A 15,047-nucleotide genomic window follows, 5' to 3' on the forward strand; every position below is an offset into this window, starting at 1 on the left:
GTACAAAAAATTGTTTAGCCAACTGAGGCGCTGAAGGAAGACCAGGAAGAGGGATGAAATGTGCCATTTTGGAGAATCGATCAACGACCACCCAAACAACAGTGTTGCCACGGGATGGGGGTAAGTCAGTAATAAAATCCATACCAATCAGAGACCAAGGCTGTTCGGGGACAGGCAGAGGATGAAGAAAACCAGCGGGCTTCTGGCGAGGAGTCTTATCCCGGGCACAGATAGTGCAGGCTCGCACAAAGTCCACCACATCTGTCTCTAGGGTTGGCCACCAATAGAAGCGAGAGATGAGTTGCACAGATTTCTTGATGCCCGCATGACCTGCGAGATGGGAGGAGTGACCCCATTTGAGGATTCCGAGGCGTTGGCGTGGAGAAACAAAGGTCTTTCCTGGAGGAGTTTGCCTGATGGAGGCTGGAGAAGTGGAAATCAGGCAGTCAGGAGGAATGATGTGTTGCGGAGAGAGCTCTACTTCCGAGGCATCCGAGGAACGAGAGAGAGCATCGGCCCTAATGTTCTTGTCGGCAGGCCGAAAGTGAATTTCAAAATTAAATCGGGCAAAGAACAGAGACCACCTGGCCTGGCGAGGATTCAGCCGTTGGGCAGACTGGAGGTAGGAGAGGTTCTTGTGATCGGTGTAAATAATAACTGGAAATCTTGATCCCTCCAGCAGATGCCTCCATTCCTCAAGTGCTAATTTAATGGCTAGAAGCTCTCGATCCCCGATGGAGTAGTTCCTCTCCGCTGGAGAGAAGGTCCTAGAAAAAAAACCACAAGTAACAGCATGCCCGGAAGAATTTTTTTGTAGAAGGACAGCTCCAGCTCCCACTGAGGAGGCATCAACCTCCAATAGGAAGGGTTTAGATGGGTCAGGTCTGGAGAGCACGGGAGCCGAAGAAAAGGCAGACTTGAGCCGTTTAAAGGCGTCTTCCGCTTGAGGAGGCCAAGACTTGGGATCGGCATTTTTTTTTGGTTAAAGCCACGATAGGAGCCACAACGGTAGAAAAATGTGGAATAAATTGCCTGTAATAATTGGCGAACCCCAAAAAACGTTGGATGGCACGGAGTCCGGAGGGGCGTGGCCAATCTAGGACAGCAGAGAGTTTGTCTGGATCCATTTGTAGTCCCTGGCCAGAGACCAAGTATCCTAGGAAAGGAAGAGATTGGCATTCAAACAGACATTTCTCTATTTTGGCATAGAGTTGATTGTCACGAAGTCTCTGAAGAACCATACGGACATGCTGGCGGTGTTCTTCTAGATTGGCAGAAAAAATCAGGATATCGTCCAGATATACAACAACACAGGAGTATAGGAGATCACGAAAAATTTCATTAACAAAGTCTTGGAAGACGGCAGGGGCGTTGCACAGGCCAAAGGGCATGACCAGATACTCAAAGTGTCCATCTCTGGTGTTAAATGCCGTTTTCCATTCATCCCCCTCTCTGATGCGGATGAGATTATAAGCACCTCTTAAGTCCAGTTTGGTAAAAATGTGGGCACCTTGGAGGCGATCAAAGAGTTCAGAGATGAGGGGTAGGGGGTAGCGGTTCTTAACCGTGATTTTATTAAGACCGCGGTAGTCAATGCAAGGACGTAGAGAGCCATCTTTTTTGGACACAAAGAAAAATCCGGCTCCGGCAGGAGAGGAGGATTTACGGATAAAGCCCTTTTTTAAATTTTCCTGGACGTATTCAGACATGGCAAGAGTCTCTGGGACGGACAGAGGATAGATTCTGCCCCGGGGTGGAGTAGTGCCCGGGAGGAGGTCGATAGGACAATCATAAGGCCTGTGAGGAGGTAAAGTCTCAGCTTGTTTTTTGCAAAAAACATCCGCAAAGTCCATATAGGCCTTAGGGAGACCGGTTACAGGAGGAACCACAGAGTCACGGCAAGGGTTACTGGAAACCGGTTTTAGGCAGTCCTTGGAACAAGAGGGCCCCCAACTCTTGATCTCCCCAGTGGACCAATCCAGGGTTGGGGAATGAAGTTGAAGCCAGGGAAGTCCAAGGAGAATTTCAGAAGTGCAATTGGGGAGGACCAAAAGTTCAATCCTCTCGTGATGAGATCCGATGCACATTAGAAGGGGCTCCGTGCGGAAACGTATGGTACAGTCCAATCTTTCATTGTTTACACAATTGATGTAGAGGGGTCTGGCGAGACTGGTCACCGGGATGTTGAACCTGTTGACGAGAGAGGCCAAAATAAAATTTCCTGCAGATCCGGAGTCCAAGAAGGCCACAGTAGAGAAGGAGAAGGCAGAGGCAGATATCCGCACAGGCACAGTAAGACGTGGAGAAGCAGAGTAGACATCAAGGACTGTCTCACCTTTGTGCGGAGTCAGCGTACGTCTTTCCAGGCGGGGAGGACGGATAGGACAATCCTTCAGGAAGTGTTCGGTACTAGCACAGTACAGGCAGAGATTCTCCATGCGGCGTCGTGTCCTCTCTTGAGGTGTCAGGCGAGACCGGTCGACCTGCATAGCCTCCACGGCGGGAGGCACAGGAACAGATTGCAGGGGACCAGAGGAGAGAGGAGCCGGGGAGAAGAAACGCCTCGTGCGAACAGAGTCCATATCCTGGCGGAGCTCCTGACGCCTTTCGGAAAAACGCATGTCAATGCGAGTGGCTAGGTGAATGAGTTCATGTAGATTAGCAGGGATTTCTCGTGCGGCCAGAACATCTTTAATGTTGCTGGATAGGCCTTTTTTAAAGGTCGCGCAGAGGGCCTCATTATTCCAGGATAATTCTGAAGCAAGAGTACGGAATTGTACGGCATACTCGCCAACGGAAGAATTACCCTGGACCAGGTTCAACAGGGCAGTCTCAGCAGAAGAGGCTCGGGCAGGTTCCTCAAAGACACTTCGAATTTCCGAGAAGAAGGAGTGTACAGAGGCAGTGACGGGGTCATTGCGGTCCCAGAGCGGTGTGGCCCAAGACAGGGCTTTTCCAGACAGAAGGCTGACTACGAAAGCCACCTTAGACCTTTCAGTGGGAAACTGGTCCGACATCATCTCCAAGTGCAATGAACATTGGGAAAGAAAGCCACGGCAAAACTTAGAGTCCCCATCAAATTTATCCGGCAAGGATAGTCGTAGTCCAGAAGCGGCCACTCGCTGCGGAGGAGGTGCAGGAGCTGGCGGAGGAGATGATTGCTGAAGCTGTGGTAGTAACTGCTGTAGCATAACGGTCAGTTGAGACAGCTGTTGGCCTTGTTGCGCTATCTGTTGTGACTGCTGGGCGACCACCGTGGTGAGGTCAGCGACAACTGGCAGAGGAACTTCAGCGGGATCCATGGCCGGATCTACTGTCACGATGCCGGCTGGCAGGTAGTGGATCCTCTGTGCCAGAGAGGGATTGGCGTGGACCATGCTAGTGGATCGGTTCTAAGTCACTACTGGTTTTCACCAGAGCCCGCCGCAAAGCGGGATGGTCTTGCTGCGGCGGTAGTGACCAGGTCGTATCCACTAGCAACGGCTCAACCTCTCTGGCTGCTGAAGATAGGCGCGGTACAAGGGAGTAGACAGAAGCAAGGTCGGACGTAGCAGAAGGTCGGGGCAGGCAGCAAGGATCGTAGTCAGGGGCAACGGCAGGAGGTCTGGAACACAGGCTAGGAACACACAAGGAAACGCTTTCACTGGCACGATGGCAACAAGATCCGGCAAGGGAGTGCAGGGGAAGTGAGGTGATATAGGGAAGTGCACAGGTGATAACACTAATTGGAACCACTGCGCCAATCAGCGGCGCAGTGGCCCTTTAAATCGCAAAGACCCGGCGCGCGCGCGCCCTAGGGAGCGGGGCCGCGCGCGCCGGGACAGGACTGACGGAGAGCGAGTCAGGTACGGGAGCCGGGGTGCGCATCGCGAGCGGGCGCTACCCGCATCGCGAATCGCATCCCGGCTGGAGGCGGTATCGCAGCGCCCCGGGTCAGTGGATCTGACCGGAGCGCTGCAGTGAGGAGAGTGTAGCGAGCGCTCCGGGGAGGAGCGGGGACCCGGAGCGCTCGGCGTAACAATAAAAAGCCATAAGATTTATATACTTGGAAATAATTGTTAGAAATGATGAATATATCCAATATCTCCCGCTGTAATACACATACCAGACTTGTCTACTGCTCCCCTACCTGCAAACGCCCTGCTGATGTCATCTTTCTTCCATTCCCAAGGCTGGTCGTACTCATCAGCTGGTCGTTCATCTTCAGATGGCTGGCACCTCTCATGGGGAATCGTCCTGTATTTATCGTTATATGGAGAATCATAGAGCTGTAATACCTTGTCCGTCACCTTCTCTCCTCCATCATGCTGATCTGTAGATAAGAATAAAAATAAGTCCCTGCACCCACTCATGGGAGTGTTCAACCATTCATAGACAGAGCATTCTCTCAGCAGACAATAAGCTCTATGAGTCCTGGTGGTCATTGAGGGAGAGAAGGGTTCACTGGATTCACACTACCCAATTATTTATGTAATCTTGGCAGACAAGTCTCTTTCCAGTGAGAATACTTGCGTGCATGTGTGTGTTGTGATTGTGCTCACTCCTGTCCTATCAGTCTCTCGTCTGAACACACAGAGGAGGAGGTTACAGAGTAGCCTGCACTCACATTTACATTCAATATTAGTGTATATAGTTTATAGGTATGTACCGTATATACTCGAGTATAAGCCGACCCGAATATAAGCTGAGGCCCCTAATTTCACCCCAAAAACCCAGGAAAAGTTATTGACTCGTCTATAAGCCTAGGGTGGGAAATACATCATCCCCCCTGTCATCATCCCCCCCTTCATCATCACCGCCTGTCATCATCCCTCCTTCATCATCACTTTGTCATCATCACCGCCTGTCATCATCACCGCCTGTCATCATCCCTCCTTCATCATCACCCTGTCATCATCCCCTCCTTCATCATCACCGCCTGTCATCATCACCGCCTGTCATCATCCCTCCTTCATCATCACCCTGTCATCATCCCCCCTTCATCATCACCGCCTGTCATCATCCCTCCTTCATCATCACTCTGTCATCATCACCGCCTGTCATCATCACCGCCTGTCATCATCACTGCCTGTCATCATCCCTCCTTCATCATCACCCTGTCATCATCCCCTCCTTCATCATCACCGCCTGTCATCATCACCGCCTGTCATCATCCCTCCTTCATCATCACCCTGTCATCATCCCCCCCCCTTCATCATCACCGCCTGTCATCACCCCCCCCTTCATCATCACCGCCTGTCATCATCCCTCCGTCATCATCACCCTGTCATCATCCCCCCCTTCATCATCATCGCCTGTCATCATCACCGCCTGTCATCATCCCTCCATCATCATCACCCTGTCATCATCCCCCCCTTCATCATCATCGCCTGTCATCATCACCGCCTGTCATCATCACCGCCTGTCATCATCCCTCCTTCATCATCACCCTGTCATCATCCCCCCCCCCTTCATCATCACCGCCTGTCATCATCCCCCGTCATCATCTCCCCCCCCCTTCATAATCACGCCTGTCAAGCCATCAGCTGTCCGGGCATGCTGGGAGTTGTAGTTTTGAAACATCTGGAGGTCCGCAGGTTGAAGACCACTGTGGCCTTCGTCATCATCCAGACCCCCCTTTAGTTTTCTACTCACCTCCCTGCACATGAACGTCCCTGTGCGTCGTCATCAAAGCAACGTCACTAGTCCGGGGCTGGGCCCGAAGCGGAGAAGAGGGCCTCCCGGTGAAGATGGACAGCCCGGAACGACTAACCCTCCCCACCGGACGGTCCCTGCAGCATAGATGGCCCGGACCAGCTCACCCTTCCTTTCCACTAAGGGGAGGCGAGTAGAAAACTAAAGGGGGGGGGGGGGTCTGGATGATGACGAAGGCTGCAGTGGTCTTCAACCTGCGGACCTTCAGATGTTTCAAAACTACAACCCCCAGCATGCCGATGGCTGTCCGGGCCTGCTGGGAGTTGTAGTTTTGCAACATCTGGAGGTCTGCAGGTTGAAGACCACTGATGAAGGGATTGACAGGCGGAGAGTTCACTTGAGTATAAGCCGAGGGGGGCGTTTTCAGCACGAAAAATCGTGCTGAAAAACTCAGCTTATACTCGAGTATATACGGTAATGAGTATTTTAGGAGAAATGTCTTGTAAATATTGTATATACTTGTTTGTGTGGAAGAGTGAGTGTTGGGGTGGTCGGTGTTGTATTTTATGATATGGTGTTGGTTTTATGATTCATTATATTGTAATGTTCTTTCAGATATGGTATGTTTATGTTTGTAATTCTTTATTGTTCTGTTTAAAATTTTATAAAATAATTACAGAGCAGTGTTTGGATGAAGAGACCAAGCACAGCACAGCAGACTCAGGGAGAGAGTTAATGCATGGTGAGTGAGGGCGGGCTTAGTGCTTGCCTCGGATACGCCTTTTCTTGATCAGTGGATGTCAGAATGTGAACCAAACACAGAAGCTTGACACATAAAAAAGACATGTAAAAGCATCTGCATAACTTACTGAGTAACATAAATAAGCATCATTTTTTTTCTGTGATATTATGCTATTATTTTTTATTATATTATTATTATTATTATTATCATCAACTGGTGCCAGAAAATTAAAGGGGTTATACAGAAAAAAACTTTTTTTTATATATATCAACTGGATCCATAAAGTTAAACAGATTTGTAAATTACTTCTATTAAAAAATCTTAATCCTTTCAGTACTTATGAGCTTCTGAAGATTAGGTTGTTCTTTTCTGTCTAAGTAATCTCTGATGACACGTGTCTCGGGAAACGCCCAGTTTAGAAGAGGTTTGCTATGGGAATTTGCTTCTAAACTGGGCGTTTCCCGAGACACGTGTCATCAGAGAGCACTTAGACAGAAAAGAACAACCTTAACTTCAGAAGCTCATAAGTACTGAAAGGATTAAGATTTTTTAATAGAAGTAATTTACAAATCTGTTTAACTTTCTGGAACCAGTTGATATATATATATATATATATAATCTTAATCCTTCCAGGACTTATCAGCTGCTGTATGCTCCAGAGAAAGTTGTGTAGTTATTTCCAGTCTGACCACAGTGCTCTCTGCTGATACCTCTGTCTGTCTCAGGAACTGTCCAGAGCAGGATAGGTTTGCTATGGGGGTTTGTTCCTGCTCTGGACAGTTCCTGACATGGACAGAGGTGTCAGCAGAGAGCACTGTGGTCAGAAGAACTTCCGCATGCTGGGAGTTATAGTTTTGCAACATCTGCAGGGCCACATTTTGGAGATGCACTGTGGTCAGACAGAAAATAAATTAAAAAAGAAAAGAACTTCCCGTGGAGCATACAGCAGCTGATAAGTACCAGAAGAATTAAGATTTTTAAATAGAAGTAATTTACAAATCTGTTTAACTTTCTGGCACCAGTTGATTTTGAAAAAATAGTTTTCTAACAAAGTCCCCCTTTAATGATAGTAATACCCCTTTAAGGGTTTAAAGGGGTACTCCGGTGGGTAACTTTTTTTTTTTTTTTTTTATCAACTGGTGCCAGAAAGTTAAACAGATTTGTAAATTACTTCTATTAAAAATCTTAATCCTTTTAGTACTTATTAGCTGCTGAATACTACAGAGGAAATTATTTTCTTTTTGGAACACAGAGCTCTCTGCTGACATCATGACCACAGTGCTCTCTGCTGACATCTCTGTCCATTCTAAGAACTGTCTAAGAGTAGGAGAAAATCCCCATAGAAAACATATGCTGCTCTGGACAGTTCCTAAAATGGACAGAGATGTCAGCAGAGAGCACTGTGCTCATGATGTCAGCAGAGAACTCTGTGTTCCAAAAAGAAAAGACTTTCCTCTGTAGTATTCAGCAGCTAATAAGTACTGAAAGGATTAAGATTTTTTAATAGACGTAATTTACAAATCTGTTTAACTTTCTGGCACCAGTTGATTTAAAAAAAAAAAAAAAGTTATCCACCGGAGTACCCCTTTCAACCCTTAACGATGCAGGACGTATATTTACGGGACCCGCGGCTAATACCACACATCGCCGATCGCGGCGATGTGCGGTATTAACCCTTTAGAAGCGGCGGTCAAAGCTGACCGCCGCTTCTAAAGTGAAAGTGACCTGGCTGCTCAGTCGGGCTGATCGGGACCGCCGCGGTGAAATCGCGGCGTCCCGAACAGCTGACAGGACACCGGGAGGGCCCTTACCTGCCTCCTCGGTGTCCGATCGGCGAATGACTGCTCCGTGCCTGAGATCCAGGCAGGAGCAGTCAAGCGCCGATAACACTGATCACAGGCGTGTTAATACACGCCTGTGATCAGGATGAGAGATCAGTGTGTGCAGTGTTATAGGTCCCTATGGAACCTATAACACTGCAAAAAAATGTAAAAAAAAAAGTGTTAATAAAGGTCATTTAACCCCTTCCCTAATAAAAGTTTGAATCACCCCCCTTTTCCCATAAAAAAAAAAACAGTGTAAAAAAAAATAAAATAAACATATGTGGTATCGCCGCGTGCGTAAATGTCCGAACTATAAAAATATATCATTAATTAAGCCGTACGGTCAATAGTGTACGCGCAAAAAAATTCTTCGCATTTTTGGTCACTTTTTATACCATTAAAAAATGAATGAAAAGTGATCAAAAAGTCCGATCAAAACAAAAATCATACCAATAAAAACTTCAGATCACGGCGCAAAAAATTAGCCCCCATACCGCCCTGTACGTGGAAAAATAAAAAAGTTATAGGGGTCAGAAGATGACATCTTTAAACGTATACATTTTCCTGCATATAGTTATGATTTTTTCCAGAAGTGCGACAAAATCCAACCTATATAAGTAGGGGATCATTTTAACCGTATGGACCTACAGAATAATGATAAGGTGTCATTTTTACCGAAATATGCACTGCGTAGAAACGGAAGCCCCCAAAAGTTACAAAATGGCATTTTTTCTTCGATTTTGTCGCACAATGAATTTTTTTTCCGTTTCGCCGTGCATTTTTGGGTAAAATGACTAATGTCACTGCAAAGTAGAATTGGTGACGCAAAAAATAAGCCATAATATGGGTTTTTAGGTGGAAAATTTAAAGGGTTATGGTTTTTAAAAGGTAAGGAGGAAAAAAGAAAGTGCAAAAATGGAAAAACCCTGAGTCCTTAAGGGGTTAAAGGGGAATTACTATGATTAAAGGGATACTTCGTTGGAAAATTTTTTTTTCAAAATCAACTGGTGCCAGAAGGTTAAACAGATTTGCATCTCCAAAATGTGGCCCTGCAGATGTTGCAAAACTACAACTCCCAGCATGCCCGGACAGCCGTTGGCTGTCCGGGCATGCTGGGAGTTGTAGTTTTGCAATCTATAGAGGGCCGCAGTTCGGACACCACTGGTTTAAAATGACAACATCCTAAGCCTTTTTCTCTGTCCATTCTGTCTTGTTTTCTCCCTTGCAGCTGCATAGTTTTTTATGCTTCGGTGTAACATGATGATGACACAGTTGATGGATTATTTTAGCTCCGCCCGTCATTGCCTGAGCTTCAGTGCGGTCCCTGGTGTCTTTATTAGGCCTATCTGGTGTCCTGATGTGATGCATTGTCTAGCGTCATCAGATTTCCCGGTTTCAGCATCCAGATACCTATGCGGCATCTGTTCTACTGTGTTAGCTGAAGCAAATGTAACAAACACAATGAAACCTCCAAGACCCCGCTATCTAGACCGGATTTCCTTTGACATTTCCATTTTCATCTTATACTTTGTACATGCAGGGCCGGCTCTGCCTATAGGCAAAATAGGCAGCTGCCTAGAGCGCCCTCTTGATGGGGGCTCCGCTCTGCCTGCCACAAGAAAGTTAAACAACCAGCATCCAAACCACTCGCTCAGCCAGTAGCATGAGGAGGAGGTTTGTTACAGTGTGTCACCCCAGTAGTAAGGTGATTACATGAGGAGGGGGTTTGTTATGGTGTTTCACCCCAGTAGTAAGGAGATTACATGAGGAGGAGGTTTGTTACAGTGTGTCACCCCAGTAGTAAGGAGATTACATGATTAGGAGGTTTGTTATAGTGTGTCACCTCAGTAGTAAGGTGATTACATGAGGAGGAGGTTTGTTACAGTGTGTCACCCCAGTGGTAAGTTAATAACATGAGGATGGAGTTTGTTACAATGTGTCACCTCAGTAGTAAGGAGATTACATGAGGAGGAGGTTTGTTACAGTGTGTCACCCCAATAGTAAGGAGATTACATGAGGAGGAGGTTTGTTACAGTGTGTCACCCCAGTAGTAAGGAGATTACATGGGGAGAAGGTTTGTTACACTGTGTCACCCCAGTAGTAAGGAGAATACATGGGGAGGAGGTTTGTTACAGTGTGTCACCCCAGTAGTAAGGAGATTACATGAGGAGGAGGTTTTTTACAGTGTGTCACCCCATTAGTAAGGTGATTACATGAGGAGGAGGTTTGTTACAGTGTGTCACCCCAGTAGTAAGTTAATAACATGAGGATGGAGTTTGTTACAGTGTGTCACCTCAGTAGTAAGGAGATTACATGAGGAGGGGGTTTGTTACAGTGTATCACCCCAGTAGTAAGGAGATTACATGAGGAGGAGGTTTGTTACAGTGTGTCACTCCAGTAGTAAGGAGATTACATGAGGAGGAGGTTTGTTACAGTGTATCACCCCAGTAGTAAGGAGATTACATGAGGAGGAGGTTTGTTACAGTGTGTCACCCCAGTAGTAAGGAGATTACATGAGGAGGAGGTTTGTTACAGTGTATCACCCCAGTAGTAAGGAGATTACATGATGAGGAGGTTTGTTACAGTGTGTCACCCCAGTAGTAAGGAAATTACATGAGGAGGAGGTTTGTTACAGTGTGTCACCCCAGTAGTAAGATAATTACAAGAGGAGGAGGCTTGTTACAATGTGTGTAGCGAGTGCCGGCAAAACAAACCAGAGCTAGGACCACTTGGAAATGTGCTGCGTCCATGGACGGCATTACACTTCCGAACTTATTGTGCCGATGCACATGTTAAAGGGGTACTCCGGAGAAAAATGATTTTTTTAAAATCAACTGGACCCAGAACGTTAAACAGATTTGTAAATGACTTCTATTTAAAATCCTAATCCTTCCAGTACTTATCAGCTGCTGTATGTTCCAGAGGAAGTTCTTTTCTTTTTGAATTTGTTTTCTGTCTGACCACAGTGCTCTCTGCTGACACCTCTGTCTGTCTCAGGAACTGTCCAGAGCAGGAGAGGTTTGCTATGGGCATTTGCTCTCCTGCTCTTGACAGTTCCTGGCATGGACAGAGGTGTCAGCAGAGAGCACTGTGGTCAGACTGAAAAGAAATTTAAAAAGAAAAGAATTTCCTGTGGAGTATAAAGCAGATGATAAGTACTGGAAGGATTAATATTTTTAGATAGAAGTCATTTACAAATCTGTTTAAGCATGGTTATTACATTGGGGAGCTCTGTAATGTCATATCTGGTCATATAACCTCTTTATACATCCTAATAAATGTACCTGATATTGGCCTTTGACTCTCGTAGGGTTCCATATAACTGGTATCTTCTAAGTCTTCATGATCAAATTGATTGTTCTTCATGTCAAACGGATTAGAATAATCAGTAACCCCTGTGACCTATCATGAGAAGGATAAATAATAACGAAAAATATCCTACGGTATGTACGGTACCTTTTAGGGTACAGAGGTCACCTTCCTGCAGAGGATATTCTGTATTATAACCAGTTACAGATCAGTAATATGCACCATAGTAACATAATAACATAGTTCATAAGGTTGAAAAAAGACCAGAGTCCATCAAGTTCAACCTATAACCCTAATAAGTCCCTACTGAGTTGATCCAGAGGAAGGCAAAAAACCCTCAGACTAGAGGTAAAAATTCCTTTCCGACTCCAAATATGGCATCAGAATAAATCCCTGGATCAACCTTCTGTCCCTATAAATCTAGAATCCATAACCAGCGATGTTATTATTCTCCAAAAATGCATCCAGACCCCTTTTGAACTCTTTTACAGAGTTCCCCATGACCACCTCCTTCGGGAGAGAATTCCACAGTCTCACTGCTCTTACAGTAAAGAACCCCCGTCTGTGCTGGTGTAGAAACCTTCTTTCCTCTAGACGTAGAGGATGCCCCCTTGTTATAGATACAGTCCTGGGTATAAATAGATCATGGGAGAGATCTCTGTACTGCCCCCCAATATATTTATACATAGTTATTAGGTCTCCCCTAAGCCTTCTTTTTTCTAGACTAAATAACCCCAATTCTGATAATCTTTCTGGGTAATGTAGTCCTCCCATTCCCCGTATTACCCTGGTTGCCCATCTTTGAACCCTCTTCAGCTCCACTATATCTTTCTTGTACACTGGTGCCCAGTACTGTACACAGTATTCTATGTGTGGTCTGACCAGTACTGTACACAGTATTCTATGTGTGGTCTGACCAGTACAGTACACAGTATTCTATGTGTGGTCTGACCAGTACTGTGCACAGTATTCTATGTGTGGTCTGACCAGTACTGTACACAGTATTCTATGTGTGGTCTGACCAGTACTGTACACAGTATTCTATGTGTGGTCTGACCAGTACAGTACACAGTATTCTATGTGTGGTCTGACCAGTACTGTACACAGTATTCCATGTGTGGTCTGACCAGTACTGTACACAGTATTCCATGTGTGGTCTGACCAGTACTGTACACAGTATTCTGTGTGGTCTGACCAGTACTGTACACAGTATTCTATGTGTGGTCTGACCAGTACTGTACACAGTATTCTATGTGTGGTCTGACCAGTACTGTACACAGTATTCTATGTGTGGTCTGACCAGTACTGTACACAGTATTCTTTGTGTGGTCTGACCAGTACTGTACACAGTATTCTATGTGTGGTCTGACCAGTACTGTACACAGTATTCCATGTGTGGTCTGACCAGTACTGTACACAGTATTCTATGTGTGGTCTGACCAGTACTGTACAAAGTATTCTATGTGTGGTCTGACCAGTACTGTGCACAGTATTCTATGTTTGGTCTGACCAGTACTGTACACAGTATTCTATGTGTGGTCTGACCAGTACTGTACACAGTATTCTATGTGTGGTCTGACCAGTGCTGTACTCAGTATTCTATGTGTGGTCTGACCAGTACTGTACACAGTATTCTATGTGTGGTCTGACCAGTACTGTACACAGTTGGTCAGACCACACATAGATCTACTGTGTAAGTCTGGTCCAGTACTTACACATAGTATTACTGAGTACAGTACTGGTCAGACCACACATTGACATACTGTAGCTATTCTATGTGTGGTCTGACCAGTACTGTACACAGTATTCTATGTGTGGTCTGACCAGTACTGTACACAGTATTCTATGTGTGGTCTGACTAGTGATTTGTACAGCGGTAGAATTATTTCCTTGTCGTGGGCATCTATGCCCCTATTGATGCACCCCATGATTTTATTTCCCTTGGCAGCAGCTGCCCGACACTGGTCACTACAGCTAAATTTACTACTAACTAAGACTCCCAAGTCCTTTTCCACGTCAGTTGTCCCAAGTGTTCTCCCATTTAATACATAATCCCAGCCCGTATTATTCTTCCCCATGTGTATTACCTTACATTTATCAGTGTTGAACCTCATCTGCCACTTCCCAGCCCAAACCTCCGACCTATCCACCATGTTGTTTCCTAGTGAATGAATACCTGAATATCTCTTGTTTTGTTAAGCTTTATCTAATATATTTATATGCATTCTAAAGGGGTACTGTGGGGAAAAAAAAAAAAATAATATATATATATATATATATATATATATATATATATTACCTATATTTAAAAAATCAAGCCTTCTAGTACTTATCAGCTGCTATATGTCTTGAAGTAGGTCATTGTCTTTGTTTTAAATGGGTTATCCAGGAAAAAAAACTTTTTTTATGTATCAACCGGCTCCAGAAAGTTAAACAGATTTGTAAATTACTTCTATTAAAAAATCTTAATCCTTTCAGTACTTATGAGCTTCTGAAGTTAAGGTTGTTCTTTTCTGTCTAAGTGCTCTCTGATGACACCTGTCTCGGGAACCGCCCAGTGTAGAAGCAAATCCCCATAGCAAACCTCTTCTAAACTGGGCGTTTCCTGAGACATGTGTCATCAGAGAGCACTTAGACAGAAAAGAACAACCTTAACTTCTGAAGCTCATAAGTACTGAAAGGATTAAGATTTTTAATAGAAGTAATTTACATATCTGTTTAACTTTCTGGAGCCAGTTGATAAAAAAAAGTTTTTTCCTGGATAACCCCTTTAAATATGAAACAGTGCTCTCTGCTGCCACCCCTGTCCTTGTCAGGAACAATCCAGAGCAGAAGAGGTTTGCTCTATGGGTTTCCTTCTGCTCTGGCCAGTTCCTGGCCCAGACAGAGGTGGCAGCAGTGAGCACTCTCTGTTGGAATAGAAAGAACTACACGACTTCCTCCAGGGTATTTACCCATTGGATAGGGGATAACCTTAAATTGTGGGAATACACCTTTTATAGGTCATTTGATCAAATATGAAAATCCATGACAAGGTTGGACACATTCTAAGATTTCACTCCCTGCCCTTTTAAGGGGTTGTGCGCTGCCCTGCCTTTTGGAGCTCCGCTCGCAGCATCCGGAAGTTCATTACTCCAAACGCTGTGTACGGGCTTCCGTGTTCGCGGCCGCCCCCTCGTGACATCACGCCCGGTCCCTCGTGACGTCACGCCCACCCCCTCAATGACCGCTGTCACGCCCCCTTCCCATAGACTTTGGTTGAGGGGGCGGGACGTCACGAGGGGGCGGGCGTGATGTCATGAGGGGGCGGCCGCGAACACGGAAGCCCGTACACAGCGTTCGGAGTAATGAACTTCCGGACGCTGCTAGCAGAGCTCCGAAAGGCAGGGCAGCGCAAAACCCCTTTAATGCATTCAGCAGTCGGGAGCCTTCAATCTTCGAATTGGATGTTTTGGATGACAACGTCCATCCACTTCTATGTCTCCTTGCAGAAGCCTTCACAGACCTCTTCTGCTAGGTAGACAAAGCACATAGTGGCT

At 45.8% G+C, this 15,047-nt stretch overlaps 1 protein-coding gene across 4 annotated transcripts in view; it reads right to left on the bottom strand.

Moving 5' to 3' along the window:
• LOC130295910 (SH2 domain-containing adapter protein D-like) overlaps positions 1 to 15,047 on the bottom strand; it is a 69,868-nt gene that overhangs the window by 6,194 nt on the left and 48,627 nt on the right. For all 4 annotated transcript variants that reach the window (XM_056547234.1, XM_056547230.1, XM_056547232.1 and 1 more), the window contains 2 exons: positions 11,484 to 11,601; positions 4,130 to 4,312 (listed from right to left, as the gene is read on the bottom strand). In XM_056547234.1, coding sequence (XP_056403209.1) covers positions 4,130 to 4,312; positions 11,484 to 11,601 — 301 coding nt within the window. The remainder of the gene's footprint in view (positions 1 to 4,129; positions 4,313 to 11,483; positions 11,602 to 15,047) is intronic.

The sequence above is a fragment of the Hyla sarda genome, chromosome 11, assembly GCF_029499605.1.
Source record: "Hyla sarda isolate aHylSar1 chromosome 11, aHylSar1.hap1, whole genome shotgun sequence".
Classification (NCBI taxonomy): domain Eukaryota; kingdom Metazoa; phylum Chordata; class Amphibia; order Anura; family Hylidae; genus Hyla; species Hyla sarda.